We start from the raw sequence: 17,262 nt of genomic DNA on the forward strand, positions 1-17,262 counted from the left end.
AAAAAAAAAAAAAAAAAAAAAAAGCGGACTCTAGACGATCACATCAGTTGCTATCATACGATGCTGAGCTTGAAGCACTTATAAATGAAGAGCATTTCAGGAAAAACAAGTGCCTTTTTTTTCTACTTTAAATTACATTTTTGTACCAATTTCTCTTTGTGTATGTAGCTCTGGGAATTGGACCCAGGGCTTTGCGAATACCAGGCAAGTGCTGTGCTTCGGACCTCATCATGCTGAATTCTTATAAATATTTCTCATCAGTTTTCTAGTCCTTCCCCCACCATTGTGCTGTTTTCTTGATTTTATAAGATAATGAAGGGTTTAGTGTTTTTCTGCGGGATAATTGAAGATGGGAAAATTAGCAAAGAATTCAGACAGCCGTTGGAGGTCAGATTAGAACAGGGACGGCTGTAGCCTTTGTTTATTCCCTCCCTGAATGAGTTCTGTTCTGAATTTAAACATACTGAGATGAAGGTGAAGCTATGTTTGAAAGAAGTGGTTTTAATTAATAATATATGAGGACCAGTTATTGGTTCCGGATGGTCAATCTTTCATATTAGCTAGGGAGTACAAAGGGGAAAATTCCCCAGGAGGATGAAAAATCAAATGAATAGACAGGGGACAGAAAGTTATAAAATTATGTAATTATTTCATCTGCTGTGAAGGATGACAAACTGTTTAGTTCTCAAAGGATCAAAAATAATGTCTCCACTGGCAAAATCTGGCTCCATATAAATGCTGGAGATGAACTTAATGTGTTTTTAGATCTGAATTAACCTCTATCAAAGTGAAGTAGTAGTTTATAAGGAAGTATTTTTTGTAGTAATTGGTCATTAGTAGACCTCAGTTAAAGGTGTCTTTGTCTCTTGCTTCTAACTGTTTGCTAGATTAAAATGATTATATCCCTATGAATATCTCTTATGAATAGAGGAATGAAGATTTGTAGGTATTTTATAAAGTTCAAAATAAGATCATGGCGTGGTGCTGGAGAGATGGCTCAGCAGTTAAGAGCACTTGGTACTGTTACAGAGAACCTGAGTGTGGTTCCCAGCATCTGCATGGTTGCTCACAACTGTCCATGACTCCAGTTCCAGGAGGTCCACGTCCTCTTCCTGAGACAGCAAGCAGATTCCTTGAATTCCTGTGTCAGCTGACTTTCCTGTCACCCAATGTTGCTAACTGTTTCTTTCTGAGAGCTGGAGCTTCCAAGGGCTTAATGTTTACATAGAAGAACCAGAGAGGAAAGACTAACTTCCTGATACCTCCCCCTCAGTCTTCTGCAGATGCAGTGGGTAGAAGATGAGGAGACAGTTTCTCTCAATGGTGGCCTCCTGGTGTGCCCTGCTCCCACTTACTGCAGAAGAGCATTAATCTCTAATTCTAAAAAGCTGATATTTTAAAACAACATCACTAAGATAGTTAGAAGAAGGAAAATAGCCTTCCCAACATGGAGAGGGATGGTCAGCATAGCTGAAGAGCTATTGGCAGTTGTTAGCAGCTGGGAAAGGAGGAGTCAGTTTTCTCTAAGATTGTAGCCTCGGGTCTATCGACTCTCCTCCAATGAGAGGAGCACATCCAAGGATATATCGGCAGTACGAATTGGGCTTAATGGGTTAAAAAAATAGAAGAGGACACAAATGAAGTAGATGGGAAAGGGGGGTAGATCTGGAGGGAACTGGCGTGTGAATATGTAAAACACATGCAAAATTCTCAAAGAACTAATACATATGTGTATAACTATCGATAAACTGAACATTAGCTGATTTTTTTAAAATGTTGAGATGAATATTGAGTGTCTCCTATTTTCTAGCTTCTATGTCAGCCTTTTATATGACAGAAAATGGTGCAGACATAAAAATAGATTTATTATAAACAGTCTGGTGTTAAAATTGAGACATAAACCATCTTTATATGTATGTATGTGTGTATGTATATACTGAGTTGCTCCTAGACATGTCCTTTTTTATGCTTCCTAGTGGTGCTTTGAGGTCGGTGTGCAATGCTTTCAGAATTCCATGTTTCAGATGTAATAATCTGCAATTTATGACAAAAATAGCATAACGAACTGGCACTCTACAGAACAAATATAAACAGTAGGATTATGCCGCAGAGGCCTCTCATGTCTTCCACTGTGACCTATAATTTCACCTTGTTTTTGTCTCCAACGCAAAGTACTAAGATTAAAGTACTCACGTACTGTGCTGACAACATGAGGTTATCCTGCTGCATTTGGAAAATTAAAGAGCAATGAATCAAGTTCTTTGATTTTTTTTAAACCCCCTACTCCCTTTCAGACTATTTCTCAAACACATTTACTGTTCCTTTTTGCTGTTAAACATTGCTTTTATAGCATTGTCTCCCAATGTTATCCTCTTGCCTGGAAGCGTAAGTAAAGGCTTTCCATTCATGCCTCCTCTACCACCTAACACTAAATGCTGGCTCAACAAACACATGGCTCATAACTCATAATTAGTTAATCTGATTATTATTATCCTTGCGATCTCTTTTCCTTAGAGAACTAATAATCACTAACGCCTAACACCCCAGATGATTTCCCCTAGAGAAGCAGTTGAAGTAATTGTAAATATTTGATGAGTGGAATCATTAGCTATTTCACTACATAAAGACAGCCTTGGTCTTCCCTATGAAAGGACCAGGATATCCCTGGTCCTCTGGTTTCCCTCCTTTGTCCTTGTCCTGGCTTGGAACAGAAAGAAAGCTTAAAATCTTTTCGTGCTGAGTGGGATGTTTGACTCGGACCCCATAGCTGGTATTTGGTTTCCCAGGCAATTCGAGCTCTTGACTCTTGCTCAGTTATTGTATGTGAGTCTCTGATGTTCTGTTTCTACCGCCCTCCTCCACGCCCCCTTTGAGCTGCGTTCCTAATTCCTGAAACAGAGTCTTCCAGTGTCTCCCTTGCTCCTCATGTGGACTGAGTCCCCCTGCGCTCACTCTCCTTGCTGTCCAGGTCTGTTCACTCAGCTCTGGCTCAGTTGGACTCTGCTGCGGATCCCGGACTCGGATCCCATGCGATTGTTGCTCTCCCCCTTCCTCTTCTTCTTTGGAATTGATTCTGGAGAGCATTTTGGCTCTCTTCCTCACGTAATGAGCCTAAGAGCAGAATTCTATTTTGTAGATAATTATCAAATATTTTCTGTTCAAGGAAAAAAAATTTAAGGGAGGTGATGAAATCCATTATCAAGTGATCTTATATGAATACATGGCATCTCTGTGAGGTTCAGGCCATGGATAGAGAAGCCTTACTCCCCACTCTGGATGGACAGTGAGCTCTCTGAGGCAAAGATCCATGCCCATGATGTTCTAGGACTTTACCCCAAATCCCTAGCCTAATACAGTGCCTAGACATAGTAGATACTTAAAATATTTGTTGAACAAATAGATTTTTAAAAACCCATTGGTTTACTTTGTAACCTAAGGCTTAATTTTCTCATTCAGGAGATAACATAAGTTTGTATATAAGAATATTGTACTTCATTCCTAAAACCTGCACAGTAGTTAAAGATGGAGAGACCAGGAGCAATGCTGACATGCTGCAAAGCCCCCTTCTCTTTCTCTTTGGAAAAGAAGAGAAACACCTGTGTTCTACTGATGACTTCTTAGCTGCTCGTGCTCTGAGAAGGAATTTAATGTCTGCTAAAGCCATGGAGGGTTTGACAGGTGATAAAGATGACTAAATTAAATATTCCTTATTTTCCAAAAAAATGGATTTCTGTGGCATACTGACTTCTCTGAACATCCCCCCACTGACAGCAGCCCCTTGGTGACTTCATACAGGGAAGGTAAGGGGCTTCCCTCCATTCCTCATCAGCTGTTTCCATTAGTGTCAACGAGTTGGATCCTTAATGCAGAGTAGGGTTTCTCAGCCTAATACCACAGTAGTTCTCTGTTGTTCATGGGATATTCACTCCAAGATCTGGAACTGCAGAGTGCCAACTCCTTTGTCGGATATTCTCTGAGTGAATGACAGGCAGGTAGCACACACCCCTAAGTGTGTCTGAGTGTATTTTCAGATAGGATTAGCTGAGAAGAAAAGACTCACTCTGAATATGAATGTGCCCATCCATGGTTGGTGACTCAGACAGAACAAGAGGAGGAAACAGAGCAGCATGAGTCTCCCACTGCTTTCTGTCTGCCTCTGCAATGTGACTAGCCACCAACCTCACATCAAGACTGGAGCCCTGGCCCTGTGCTCTTCTCCCTGCAAACAGTGATCTAAAACAAGTCTTTCTTCCTCCAAGATGATTTTTTTCCAGATGTTTGATTGTAACAATGAGAAATTGACTCCTCAAAGCCACCTGTCCATCTGGTTAATGCCCATTTTACTTTTTTGTGTCGATAAAATGATGACTTAAATGTCTGAAAGTCTGCCGTTGACAGGCCACATTTCTGGTCTCTACATGTCACAATGCAAACAGCATGCGCATTATCCCTTTTAATCTCCCTGGCCACTGTATCAGGACCCAGCGTCTGAAATTGCCTCCATGCATATTTCTGATTATCCAAGTGCGATGCTCTTAGCATCTTCTCATGCTAATGTCTTTAGCAATTGCACCCATTTCAGCTGCACCTTTACATGTCAGTTTTCCAAATATTTCTGCTCTTTCACTTTGTTCCCAATGCTCAATGTAAATTTGGCTAGAATCAGCCAGTGATACCCAGACTACTTCATTGACAGTTGGCTGGTAAACTTGTCATTCACCTTCAAGCTCAGCCTCCTGTACAGTCTCAGGGTATGGGCACAGTTCGTGCAAATTTCTTATGTAGACACCAAAGTGGTCTTTACTCCAGTTCCCATAGAGTCGTCATATCCCTTTGAAAACTCATGCTCGCAGCTTCTATGCCTTTAGCATTCTGATCTTTTGAACCTTCATAGATCGCCCGTTAAACTGCAGCATTCTAGGCTTTTAGCCTTCTTCGAATGCTTCTGTGTTTCTCCTGCAAGCCAGTTCCAAAAGCTCATCCACAGTGTCAGATGCAGTCACAGCAACACCTCTGCTTCTCAGCGCTCCCTTTCCAGGATTCATTCCTGTGATAGTGTTCTGAGATTGCAACCAATACCCAAGGCAACCAACTTACAAACAGAAAAGGCTTATTGGGGCGCCCAGTTTGGGAGACTTCAGTTGACTGCGGTTGACTGGTCCTATTGCTTTTGGTCCTGTGCTAAGGCTATATCCTAGCAGCTAGTGGATGACAGAGTAAGGCCTCTAGACCCTTGGCTAGAGTTTAAACAGGGAAGAAAAGGCTCCCAGTGGCTAGAAGACCCCCTGCTGGGTCAAGCATATTAAAGTTTCTGTAACTTCTCAACAGTGCTAGCTTCAAGATGAAGCCTTTAAAATATGGGCCTTTAATATCCAAAGAATGATAGGAAGTCTAAAAGATTTCTACCCCTGGGATACTAGTAAGCAAACAAGCACAAATTTATACAACTAAGTAAGTGTCTGCAATAGCCAGTAGGCCTTTGACTTTGTTAAAATGACAATTTGTCCTATTGCTCAAACCTAATCAATAACTACATGTAATTTCATCACTGTCTACTTGAAACTGTGAATTCCTGGCTCAACCATAAAAATCATGAGTGGAGTCCTAGGCTCGATGATATTTGAGGAAATAGATTCTCATATGGCACTAGACCACAGTCCACACCTTCTAACAGTCTCCACCATGTCTTTTAACAAGTATGTGTTGAGGACTGACTCTGTGCCAGGTTCTCTATAGAGCCATCAAAACTGGCCAAGTCCCTGCTCTGCATTCTGATAAGGAAAACCACTAATGCATCCATAAACATGAATAAAGAAGGTAATTACAGACTGTGTGGGAAAGATGTAGGAAGAGTTTGACCATGGAAGGGGGAGCGTCTCTACCCAGGGTGGTCAGGCAATCTGTCCTTGAAACACTGCACGTATTGCGTCTTCAAAAACATCAGCTCCTTCAGCTCCTCTCTTTGAACCTGGCTGTGTGGAAAGACTATGCAGTTTTCTTTTCTGTAGTCTTCATGGTCTAAATACCAGTGGTGACTACATTCATCAGCACTGGTGTGAATTGAAATACACACACTTGGTATCATCAAACAGTGCATCTGATGAGCTGATGCTCTGGAGGTCAGACCCTGAAATCAAGGTGTTGGTACCTGCATTCCTGCTGGTGGCAGTGAGGGACAGTCTGTTTTGTTGGTGTTGCTGTCTTCTGGGGGCCACCTACTCGCTGTGGTCCACGGCTCTGCTGTCTCTTCAAGCCAGCAGTATAAGCATTTCCACTTCCTCTCTCTGCCTCTGACTGTCCTGTGATTTCATGGAGCCTACCAAGTAACCCAGGAGAAGTGGCCCCGTGGTGTGTGACCCTTAATAGAAACACATCTGGAAGCCTTTATTGATGTGAAGTAACATATTCACAGGTTCTGGGAATTTGGTCACCCTTGGAGGAGGATAATGATTGGGCCTGTCTCAGTAACCCACGGCTGTTATTCCTATTTTCATCCGTTTTGCTTTGCGGGTGAAAGACTTGAAAAGACAAGAGAATTGCATAAAGTCACGTGCTTGGCTGTAGTTTTAGAATCTGGACACCCCAACTACCCAGATTATCTCTCCTCTGTGCCCGACTCTGTTCTTTCTTTTTAAACTACTCATTGTTTGCACTTGTTTGATCTATTTCCTTTTTCCACAGAGGCAAAGAGCCACATCACTTTCAGTCACCAGAATATGCCTACCACACAGCTGTACACTTGGCACACAGTGCGAGCATGTCTAAAACATTTATGAACGAAAGAATGACTACTCAAATCCAGTCTCCCACAAGTCATTTTATGCAACAGCTTCTGGCCAGTTATAGACCCTTGGGCACTTTTAAAGCATCAAAATAAAAAAATAATTGTAATGTCGGGACATAATTTAAGGTGGGGAAGAAGAGACCCATGCCTGGATGTCCAGTCCTTGGGGGTGTTCACAGTGTGCTGCAAGGTGCATTTGAACTTTGTGATCTCCCCAAGAACCCTGTTGGACAGCTCTTTGTATATTGTTGTGTCGTTAACATAGTCTATAGGAGGATCCTCTGAATGGCTCATTCCTTTCAATTCATTGTTAGAAGAAGAAAGAAAACAGGAAACCTAACTGTATGTTTCATTTTTGAATTTATTAGAGAGATTATAAAGGAAGAAATGAAGAAATAAATAAATGCCACTAAGCCATGCACGTGGCACTTTTATGGGCTGCCTTGTCAAGCTCTATGGCTCTTAAGTAAGAAAATATAGCATTAAAAAGCGCAGCTCACCTTTCCAACCTGGGGAATGAATTCTTAGTAGTTTTAAATGAAAGTACCTTTCTCTAAACAGCTATATAAAGACAATCTGAATAAATTACCCTTTGTTATTCTGGAAGACAAATTATGTTTATGACATGAAGGTGTTTTACCTACTTTGTCTTGACTAATGTCACCTGTTTGGTCAAGAGAAACATCTTTTCTCTTAGAGAGGTGTTGTTGAAACAGTGTGTGCATAGAAAGCCAAAGGGAGACGCCTCCTCTTGCTGTGTTGATGTCCAGCCCAGTTTCTTAGCCCAGTTTAACATGTGTGCTTTGCTTCTAGTGGCCAAGGATGTCAATATTCTTTTTGATGAATTAGAGGCTGTCAACAGCCCTTGCAAAGATGACGATTCCCTCCTTCACCCCGGAAACCTGACCAGTACTTCAGAGGACGCCAGCAGACTGGAGGCAGGGGGAGAGGTAAGAGTGTGCACGACTTCCTGGAAGAGAAATGCTTCAGGTGGGATCCCGTAAGGCATTCCAACAGTCCATGCTGGGGTAAATCCCATCAGACTGCAGGCTCCTGGGAAGCATAGGCAGGTTTTTTATGTCTGTGCTACTCCATGGCTCTAGTGTGTCTCAAGGACCTGAAATAGACTTGTGCTCAAAACTGAAAAGTTGGTCATGTACTTGTGTTCTCACATCTAGAGATGTTTAATGTATACAGAGGAAGATTTCCCCCGACGGCCCATCATTCTATGACGCAGCCTAAGTGTTCATAACTAACGGAAAGAAACTTGACAAGGATGAACTTCCTAGTATAAACCCCTGAGCCTACGAACTGGCAACATAAAACACACCAGCTTTTCAGGACACTGTTGTCTGAGGCCTGTGAGTTTTCATTTGCCTCTTCTGTGAGTGGAAGACTTCACTGTGGTTGTAGACAGATCCATCTAGGGGAGGAAAAGTATTTTGTGGGGATGTCCACTGTTGCTCAGGCCATATCTCAATGAGGTTTAAGATTTCTTTTGCTGTATGCCACACGGAAGTGGCAGGTATACGGAGGCCAAGTCAGCCATTGACTGCCCCTACCCTATACCTTCACGTTCCCAGACACTTACCCATTGAAAGGATGGCACCAGAAATTAGTGACATCTACCAAGCTTCATAGACCCCTCCCACAAATATCACAGTCTCTCTCTTTCCCCCCTGTTTTCCTTTAAGAAAAAAAATAATAAAACAATTGTCATCTCTACACACTTTGGATGCTATATAGTAGCTTCATGAAGGGACATTGAAAGGCCCCCAAACAGCAACGGATTCATTTCCCTTCCTGAGAAGTGTCAGTTTTCAACAAAGTCAGGCCTCTGCTGGAAGTAGGACAGGTCACTGCTCAGCCAGAGCCAGGCTTCCCCCCCCCCCCAGCACTCTTGAGGAAAACCCTGCTGTTGTTTGCCATGTTGTCGTTGTGTTGATTGTAGCATTCGGAATTGAACCCAGGACCTTGTAGTCCTAAGCAGCGCCCTATCACTGAACTGTATCCCCACCATAAAGCCCTGCTTTTGAAGGCTGATGCTGGTTTCCGTTTGGTAAATAACTGTTCATAGGTGCCTCTTCAGGCTGACTTCCAAGTGTGTGGTAAAAGAAGAACCAAATAGTGGTTACAGGGTTGAAAACGTCAGTGCTGAAATGTGGGGCACAGGCCTTCCGTTCCTCCTGGCTGACAATGAGGTTGCATGCATGGTACTTGAGCATGGATGTGATGCTAGCATGGTCTCAGAGGGCTAACGTGTTTTCCAACTTTATACTGTTTTTGAATAGTGATGTATTCTGTGGTTCAGAAAAGACAGGTTTCCCACTTCCACTTGGCTGGAATCAATTTGGAGATCTATTAGCCTGAGACACTTGGCTCCAGCTTGAGCAGCCCAGACTCGATGTTCTCCTTCAAGGCCCTACATTAATACAATCTAAGGAGCCTGTGTGAAAAGCCAACCCATCACCCACTTGTTCAGTTTCTTGATTGTCATAAAATAATGTGCATGACTTCTGTATAAGTTTAATAATAAAATGAACATCAGTTGAACTATCATCCAGTTTATGAATTAGACAAATACTTTTCAAGTTATATGCCTTATCAGGGTTACTAACTTGTTATTGCTTTTAATGTAATGGAACATCCATATCAGAGTGTATGAAGATAGAAGAATGCATATTGTTTTGTCTTAGTTGTTTTGTCTACAAGTATTTACATATACGGAAAGATATATATGTCTCTCTTTTCTTTATTTGAGACAGAGTCTGTGCAGCCCTGGGTGGCCTAGAACTTGCCACATAGACCAGACTGGCCTTGAATTCACAGAGATCTCCCTGCCTGTGCCTCCCAAGCACTGGGATTAAAAATGCTTGTCATCACACCCAGCCTTTAAAATGCTTTTTGTATGTGTGTTCGTTTTGTTTTTACTGTGGGCAAACCGTCTTGAAAAAAAAACATAACTAGAATATTGCTAGAACCATCGCAGCTACTTATGATCCTTTTACCATTCGAGGGGCCCCATCCTCCCAATGTTCTTGTTTTCTTTTTCATTTTCTTGCTCTAAAAGTTTTACTACATATAGTGTAGACTTAGAAATTTATTTTGTTTTATGATTTATCGAAAATCATGTTATGAAGCCTTCCTTGACTTGCTATTTCCCTGTAAAAATTTACTCTTCTTCAATACGACTTAGTTTGTTCGTTTTCATTGTTGTATAGAATTTCACTGAATGTATATCCAGTGCATAATGCATTAGTGATTTATTGTATATATCTGAGTGTGATCTAATTTTAAATTTTTCTACTATTCTGAACAACGCTGTGATAAACATTTGTCTACATCTCTTAGTTGCCTTGCCAAGAGTTTCTCTAGGGTTTTATGTTATGCAAGTGTTCAGTTTTACAGATAATGACAATATGTTTTCCAAAGTTACTTCCTCAGTTTTCACCCTCATCAGTAGAACATAGTGATTCTCCGTTGCCCCATCTCCCTGTCAACACTTGCTAGTTTCAAATGTCTTGCATTTTGCCCTTTTTATACAATGCATCTTCAGTTTTTATTTTGTTTCTTCTTTTTTCTGTACTTCATTTTATGAACATGAAATTTTAATAAAAGCGTGGAAATTTCATTTAGCTTCAGTTCTTCTCTTACGTTACTCACCTGAAGCTCAGGCTCACGAATGGCTTGAACCGGTCTCTTTGCTTTGTACACAGACCGTGCGAGAACGAAGCAAAGCCAACGGACTTTACTTTAGAGACGGCAAGTGTCGAATTGACTACATTCTTGTGTACAGAAAATCCAACCCTCAGACTGAAAAAAGAGAAGTATTTGAGAGAAATATTAGAGCAGAAGGATTGCAGATGGAGAAAGAGGTAAATAGTTTTCTTGCATGGGAACACACACGTGTGCGTGCATGCACATGCACATACACATGTATACACACCAAGAATTAAGATTTTTTTCTTTATTAAGAAATTTTTTAGTCATTTTACATACCAACCACAGATTCCCCGTCCTCTCTTCCCTCCTCCCACTCCCTTCCAAGCCTCCCCCGCAACCCACCCCCTATCCCCTCCTCCAAAAAAGTAAGGGCTCCCATAGCAAGTCAGCAGAGCCTGGTCCTTTCAGTAGAGGCAGGTCCAAGCCCCTCCCTCTGCATCAAGGCTGTGTAAGATGTCCCCCCATAGGTAGTGGACTCCAAAAAGCCAGCTCATGCACCAGGGATGGATCCTGATACTACTGCCAGGGGGACCCTTAAACAGACCAAGCTACACAACTGCCTCTCTTATGCAGAGGGCCTATACAAGAATTTGACTTTTAAGTGAGGTTTTGACATACTAACAGGACATTTTATTTAATTAGTTTCCCTATTTTCAGTATTTGGGAGATGTGTCATGTATTGGGCCTTTGAAGCACATTTTGTCCTTTAGAGTATTTTAGGGTCAAATGACTTCACGACAAAGTATTTTGTTCCAATTAACTGACTTATCTGACTTCCCACATCTGCTCTGTTCTGTGTCTATAACAGGGAACTCTAGCTACCCATGGTAAAGTAAACTTTGAAGGAAATGTAATCAGCCCCCTCTGGAGGCCGTGGTTACATTTCACGAGCTATAATGAACATGGGCATCCTTGCCCACCAGAAGAGATCGGCTGTTTGGGGGAGGGGGAGAAACCACTCAGCTAGAATTTTTAAAAATGATTTCAGTTTTAAAAGAGCATTCAGATTGTTTCTTAACAGGTTCCCAGCTCAACCCTTAGCTTATCTCCACTCCTGCCCCCCTTCCTGTCTTCTCTGCATGGAGAGTTTTGCAGAACTAAATAAACAGGAGACCCTGCCAAGCCTCTGATAACAATCCCTGGGAGGCTTGTTGTGCACCCGGCACTGTGTGTGTGTGTGTGTGTGTGTGTGTGTGTGTGTGTGTGTGCGTGCGCGCTCACGCGCTCCTGTTAGCTGAGTTATGTAACTCTCAGAGTCCCCTAAACATTGTGTGATCAATAAGAAAAACACCCTGACAAATTAATATGTCTCCTCTGCCGCTCAAGGCTGAGTGATAGATCACTGAAGTCAGACTGCCAGGTTTTCATTGCTTGGAGGCATCAAATATTGGAGGCATTTTACACCCACACTGGTTATGTTCATCTTGGGAGACAGAGGATGAATGGGACTTTCCCAGGCTTGGTAGACTGACCTCATCCCTTGAACATTTTCAGTACATAAGCAGTTTTTTTCTGGAATGTCTCCAACAAGAAACTGGGAAAATGATGAGATGAGTGTTGCCTAAGGAGAATCAGTTCTTATCCTGGGAGACTGGGCCGGTTTGCTCAAAAGCTCTTCAGGTTGTGTTTTCCCCTGGCCTGGCAAACAGAATTAAATGTCTTTTCATTGTCCTTGTGGGGTTTCCAGAAAGCTTTCCTATGCTGACCAGCTGAGCGTAGCACATTGTATTTTTTCTTAAAAGGCCTTGCTTTGTCCTATAGTCTTACTTCTAAGTGGCAGGATTTTTATATGAAAAAAAGATGAAGATTATAACATCTGCAGAGTCTGAAATAATGAAAATCCCTTCTGACTTTGTCAAAATTTTGATTCCTATCAAAATAGAGAGCCCTGTGCAATTAATGAAAGATTGGTATTTTAAGCTTCATGACTATTCTCCCCATTCCCGGGGCTTCCCCTGCATAGCTCATTTCAAAATCATTTCATGAGTTATTCATTCAAGCTAAAGAAAAGCCTAATCCTTTTTCAGAGAGTATGTATTACTAAACCACATACCAGCCTTCCATGTGTCTCCAAACACGGGCACCACAGTATGTAGCTGCTGGTAGTAACCTGCAGCTGAGGCTTGCTCAGCCTGCTGTACGGTGTGGCATGCTGTGATGTGTGCCCATGGCATGACAGGCACACTGCTTATGTGATTTGGGTTGTACACTAGTTCATTTGTTTGTTATGGCTTTTGAGTATGTTCATAGTTAGGTATTCATTTCGATGTGCATCAGGACAAAAAGAGGTGGGAAAAGTATTACCGTACAGCAAAACTCAAAAATGAAGCACCCTAAGCATTTTCCTCATTGCCTGTTCGACAACTTCCTTACTTGTCATTTTCCTCACAGTCCTCTGTATACTGCCGGCAGACAGAGAGGCCTTTTCAGGGAACTGTTTTCCCAAGCAGCCTCTGGCTTCAGTCTTGCCCTAGCTCTCACAGTCTGCATAACTGATACAGCATGCCTCTGATGTATTATCTCTTTACTCTGCATCTCCTTGTCCTCAGCGTTAACGGTACAGTATGTCTCTAATGCAGCATCTCTGCTCTCTCTGCATCCCTGTGTCCTCAGCCAGTTCAGAGAGAAAAGAGATGTTTGCAGGGGAGTAAGAAGTCAGATATCCCTCAGGGGCATCTGTATTTGTGTTGTGTTATTAGACATGGAAGCTGTCAGAAGCACTCTTCTAGAAATCAAGTGCTTTCCCAACAGTCCCAGCAGAGAGACAAACATTTTAACAGTAATTTCAGCTCCCAAGAGTTACTTCAACCTATTAAAAGACACAAAGCAAAGAATGAAAAAGAAAAGTAAAAGAACCTCAAGGAACTTTCCATGAATCCATGCACAAAGAATTATTAGTATTATTAGGATCTTTGTCCTACAATATCCAAAATTATGGAAAGGCTATTTTGCAGAATGGGGTTTGAGTATCCAAATGGTTAAAGACAGGCTCTTTACTTCAGTTTAATATAAGAATCCCTGTCTCTGTTAAGGTCGGATGTCTAGAAACATAGGAGAATCCTTGGAGCTGGCGAAAGTGTTTGCCATGCAGGCATGGGGACCTGAGTTTGGATCTCCAGCAGTCATGTAAAAAGCTGAGCATGACTATGCATCTGTAATGCTGATGAGGGAAAGAGCAGAGATGAACGTATCCCCAGAGCTTGCTGGTCAGCTAATCTAGCCAATAGCTAATTGGTGGGCTGGAAGAGACCCTGTCTCAAAAAATACAGTGGAGAGTGACTGAGCATACACCAACACTGATCATGTCCACATGCGTATGTACACACATGTAAACACACCAAACAAGTGAAAATCTTTAATTCATGATACATGTGATGACATGTTATAAAAATTTAATCTTTAAACCTTTGTCAAGGTCTCCACACCCTGGGTCTTCAATATTCAGTAACTATAACCTCATATTATCCAGAGTAAACACTTTATAGCAACATTCTCAACATCAGAGAAAGTCCAAGTTAATTTATTTTTGTATCTGTCTATTTAAAGTTATTCCCTTTTTAAAATTCTGCTCATATTATTAATTTATAGTTTTTCATGTTTAATTCTGTTTCTTATTGATCCTTTGCTATGTCTTTGAATCATCATTTGTAAGGACACATCTTTTCCTTTATGTTATTGCCTGACTTGTGGATACCTTGAAATCCTTAGAACATGTAAGCAACAGTTGTATTCATGAAACATACCCTCTCTTCTGGCCCCATTAGTCATGTGGGACCTGAGAGAGGACCTCTATCATTAAAATAATTATAAAATAATTCTAATTGTATAAATCAAAGCATCTGGGAAATACTCATTCAACAAACATTGTTTTTACACACACAGTGTGAGAGGCCCTGCTGTGAGCACTAGGAACTCAGCAATGAATAAAGATAAGAGTCCTTGCTTATGGGAGAATCAAACACAGCATAAATAAGCAAATATGTGAAATACTTGCAAGGGAAGGAAAGAAGGATGTGTTGAGAAGGGCTTGAAATGTTTTAGAAGTTGCCAAAGGTGAGCCTTTCTTGCAGACAGACAGAAGAGTAAGTGAAAAGGCCCTGAGACAGGAACACGTCTGGTATATTGAGAAAACTGTGAGGAGACCAGTATGACTAGAGTTAATTGAGCAAGGCAAAAGATGGAAACCCAGCGACATTAGAACTTAGCAGCGGTGGGGGGAATTGAACTTTTATCTGAGTGACATGGGAAGTCTTAGAAACCTTTTATCAGAAAAATGTAGAGCTCTGTTTTCTGTTTCTGAACTCACTCTGAAAAACCTTTTATCAGAAGAATGTAGAGTTCTGTTTTCTGTTTCTGAACTCACTCTGGCTGGCTGCTCAGATGAGGATGGGTGGGGTCAGGGTGGCATGGTGGGCAATCTAGAAGATTGGTTGTAAAAAAGAGAGAATGGTTTCTTGGCCAAGCATTTACCAGAGAGCATAGTGAGACGGCTCGAAAGTAGAGTTGGTGGAAATGCAGACAGATTGAATAAACAGTTTGAGAAAAGTCAGCCAAGCATAGTAGCAAACGCCTTTAATCTCAGCACTTAGCAGGGAGAGGTGGGTGGATCTCTGTTATTTCAAGGTCAGCCTGGCCTACATGATGAGTTCTAGGCTATCCAGAGCTGTGTAGGGAGACCCTGTTGATATATCATTCATATATATACATATGGAGAGGTGGCATTCAGTCTTATGCTACATTCTGTTTGTCTGTGAAAGCAGAAGAAAGGATTTCCCATTTACAGGGATGTGGGAAAGAGTAGATCTCACTGTACAAGTCTGTAACATTGTTAAGTCTGTGACATTCCAGTGGAGACATTGATAGAAGAGCCTAGAGTTTGAGAAGAAGTCCAGGGTAGAGGTGTATACTTGGAAAAGGTCCCCCCAAAAAATGACTGCAAAGAGAGACCAGGCCCAAAAATGAATGAAGCATAGGACACACCAGTGTTTCAAATGTGGACAATAAAGAGGAGCCAGAGACGAAAAGTAAGGAGTCTAAAGAGAACTAGACTGAAAACCTAGCGGCTGTGGTGCCTGGGAATAAATATTTCAGAAGGGAGTTAGTAATGGACGATGTTTATCCTGTTGGAGTAAAGAAGATCAAAGTGGAACGTGGGCCATTGGGTTATTGGTGTAGGGTCTAAGTGAACCAAGAAAGACATTTCACTGGAGAAGTGGAGGTGAGATTATCATTGAAGGATTTTCAGGTCCTAGCTGCTTTGGCACCTGCTACTCCTCAGACATCGTCAGACCTGAGAAGTACAACACATACGACCAGTCTCCAAAATGGCATCAAGACACTTGAGTCACCAAGATAGGACTCTCTTAAGGGAGCTGACTCCAAGTTTCTGAGGAGCCTAAATTTTTCCAAGAACCACAACAGGAAGGGCATGCACACGCACACACACACACACACACACACACACACACACACACACACGCAAACAATTCAAATGCAATGAGTGTGTATGCCAAGCTTATCAAGGCCCTTGTAAAACCTATGGAGGTTAAGCCCAAGATGCCAAAGGGTCCCAACCACAGACTCTTCTGATTTGCTTTCATAGCCTAGCCCAAGCTTGGGAAGCAGATTTGTGCTGTATGGCCAAGGGCTATACACTGCCAACCAAAGGCCAAGGACTAAACCAAGGCTGAGGCTGCATCTCCAGCTCAGGCTGGAAATAAACAGAGACAACAGATAGAAGCAGCTGTTTCCAGGAGGTCTTTCATGCTAGTGCATAGCGGAGAAATCTAATCAAGGAAAAGTTCTTTCTTTTATTTAAGATAGCGGAAATAAGTGCTGCCTTCATGCTAATCTGTGTGTCCATTTGCAAGGGGATGTTGGCGTATGGGAAGAATGAGGAGACATATGGAGGTGTGTGTTTGAAGTAATAGGCAAAGAATGACTGCAAGCTCCTCCCACAGCACCGCCCTTCCCCATATGTACACACGGATACTATATTCTGACAACCTAAGGATGTCCTCTCTCTGCTCATAGCTAATCACCCCTTCACTTCCTGCACAATACCCTATCCTCAGAGTCACACTCAAATATATTACCCTCCATATTGATGAGCATAGTAAGCTTTTTGAACTAAAATGCATGTCAGTGAGCTGGCTTAGTGGCTAAAGGTATCTACCTGAGTTCAATCCCTAGAACACACAACATTTTGTAGGAGAGAACCAGCTTCCACAAATCTTGTCTTCTGACCTGCATGTGCAAGCCAAGGCATTCTCTCTCTCTCTCTCTCTCTCTCTCTCTCTCTCTCTCTCTCTCTCTCTCTCTCTCTCTCTCCCTCCCTCTCTCTCCCTCCCTCCCTCCCCCTCTCACACACACACATGAGAAAATAATAACAATAAATATAATAATAACCTTAAAAGTTAAAATCTAAAATGCACAAAATAAAGAAACTGGTTAAGACAGTTTCTGAGTTTGCCAGTCTCTCAGAATAAAAATATCTGGCTGCAATAAATACAGGAATACATGCACTTTCAGGACTGAGTATATTATATATTTCTCCTTGAAATGATAGTAGAAATACTATTATTGAGATTTTCACACATCTGTAAGCACAGACTATCATACCCTCCATTAGTCGAGATGATTCAGAACAAATGGTAACCTTCCTCAGGAGAGGAAGAGACAAACTCCTATGTTCCCTGTGAATGTCAAGGTCAAGGAGGTTAGGAGGCTGTCTGAGAAGACAGCTAGGGCTACAG

General features: G+C 41.8%; 1 protein-coding gene across 1 annotated transcript in view; it reads left to right on the forward strand.

Annotated features, from left to right (window-relative positions):
- Nucleotides 1-17,262, forward strand: part of Ano4 (anoctamin 4) — a 235,532-nt gene that overhangs the window by 71,374 nt on the left and 146,896 nt on the right. The window contains exons 4-5 of the mRNA XM_059245810.1: nt 7,598-7,734; nt 10,501-10,659. Of these exons, the coding sequence (XP_059101793.1) occupies nt 7,598-7,734; nt 10,501-10,659 (296 nt within the window). The remainder of the gene's footprint in view (nt 1-7,597; nt 7,735-10,500; nt 10,660-17,262) is intronic.

Source organism: Peromyscus eremicus, chromosome 18 (assembly GCF_949786415.1).
Source record: "Peromyscus eremicus chromosome 18, PerEre_H2_v1, whole genome shotgun sequence".
Taxonomy (NCBI): Eukaryota; Metazoa; Chordata; class Mammalia; order Rodentia; family Cricetidae; genus Peromyscus; species Peromyscus eremicus.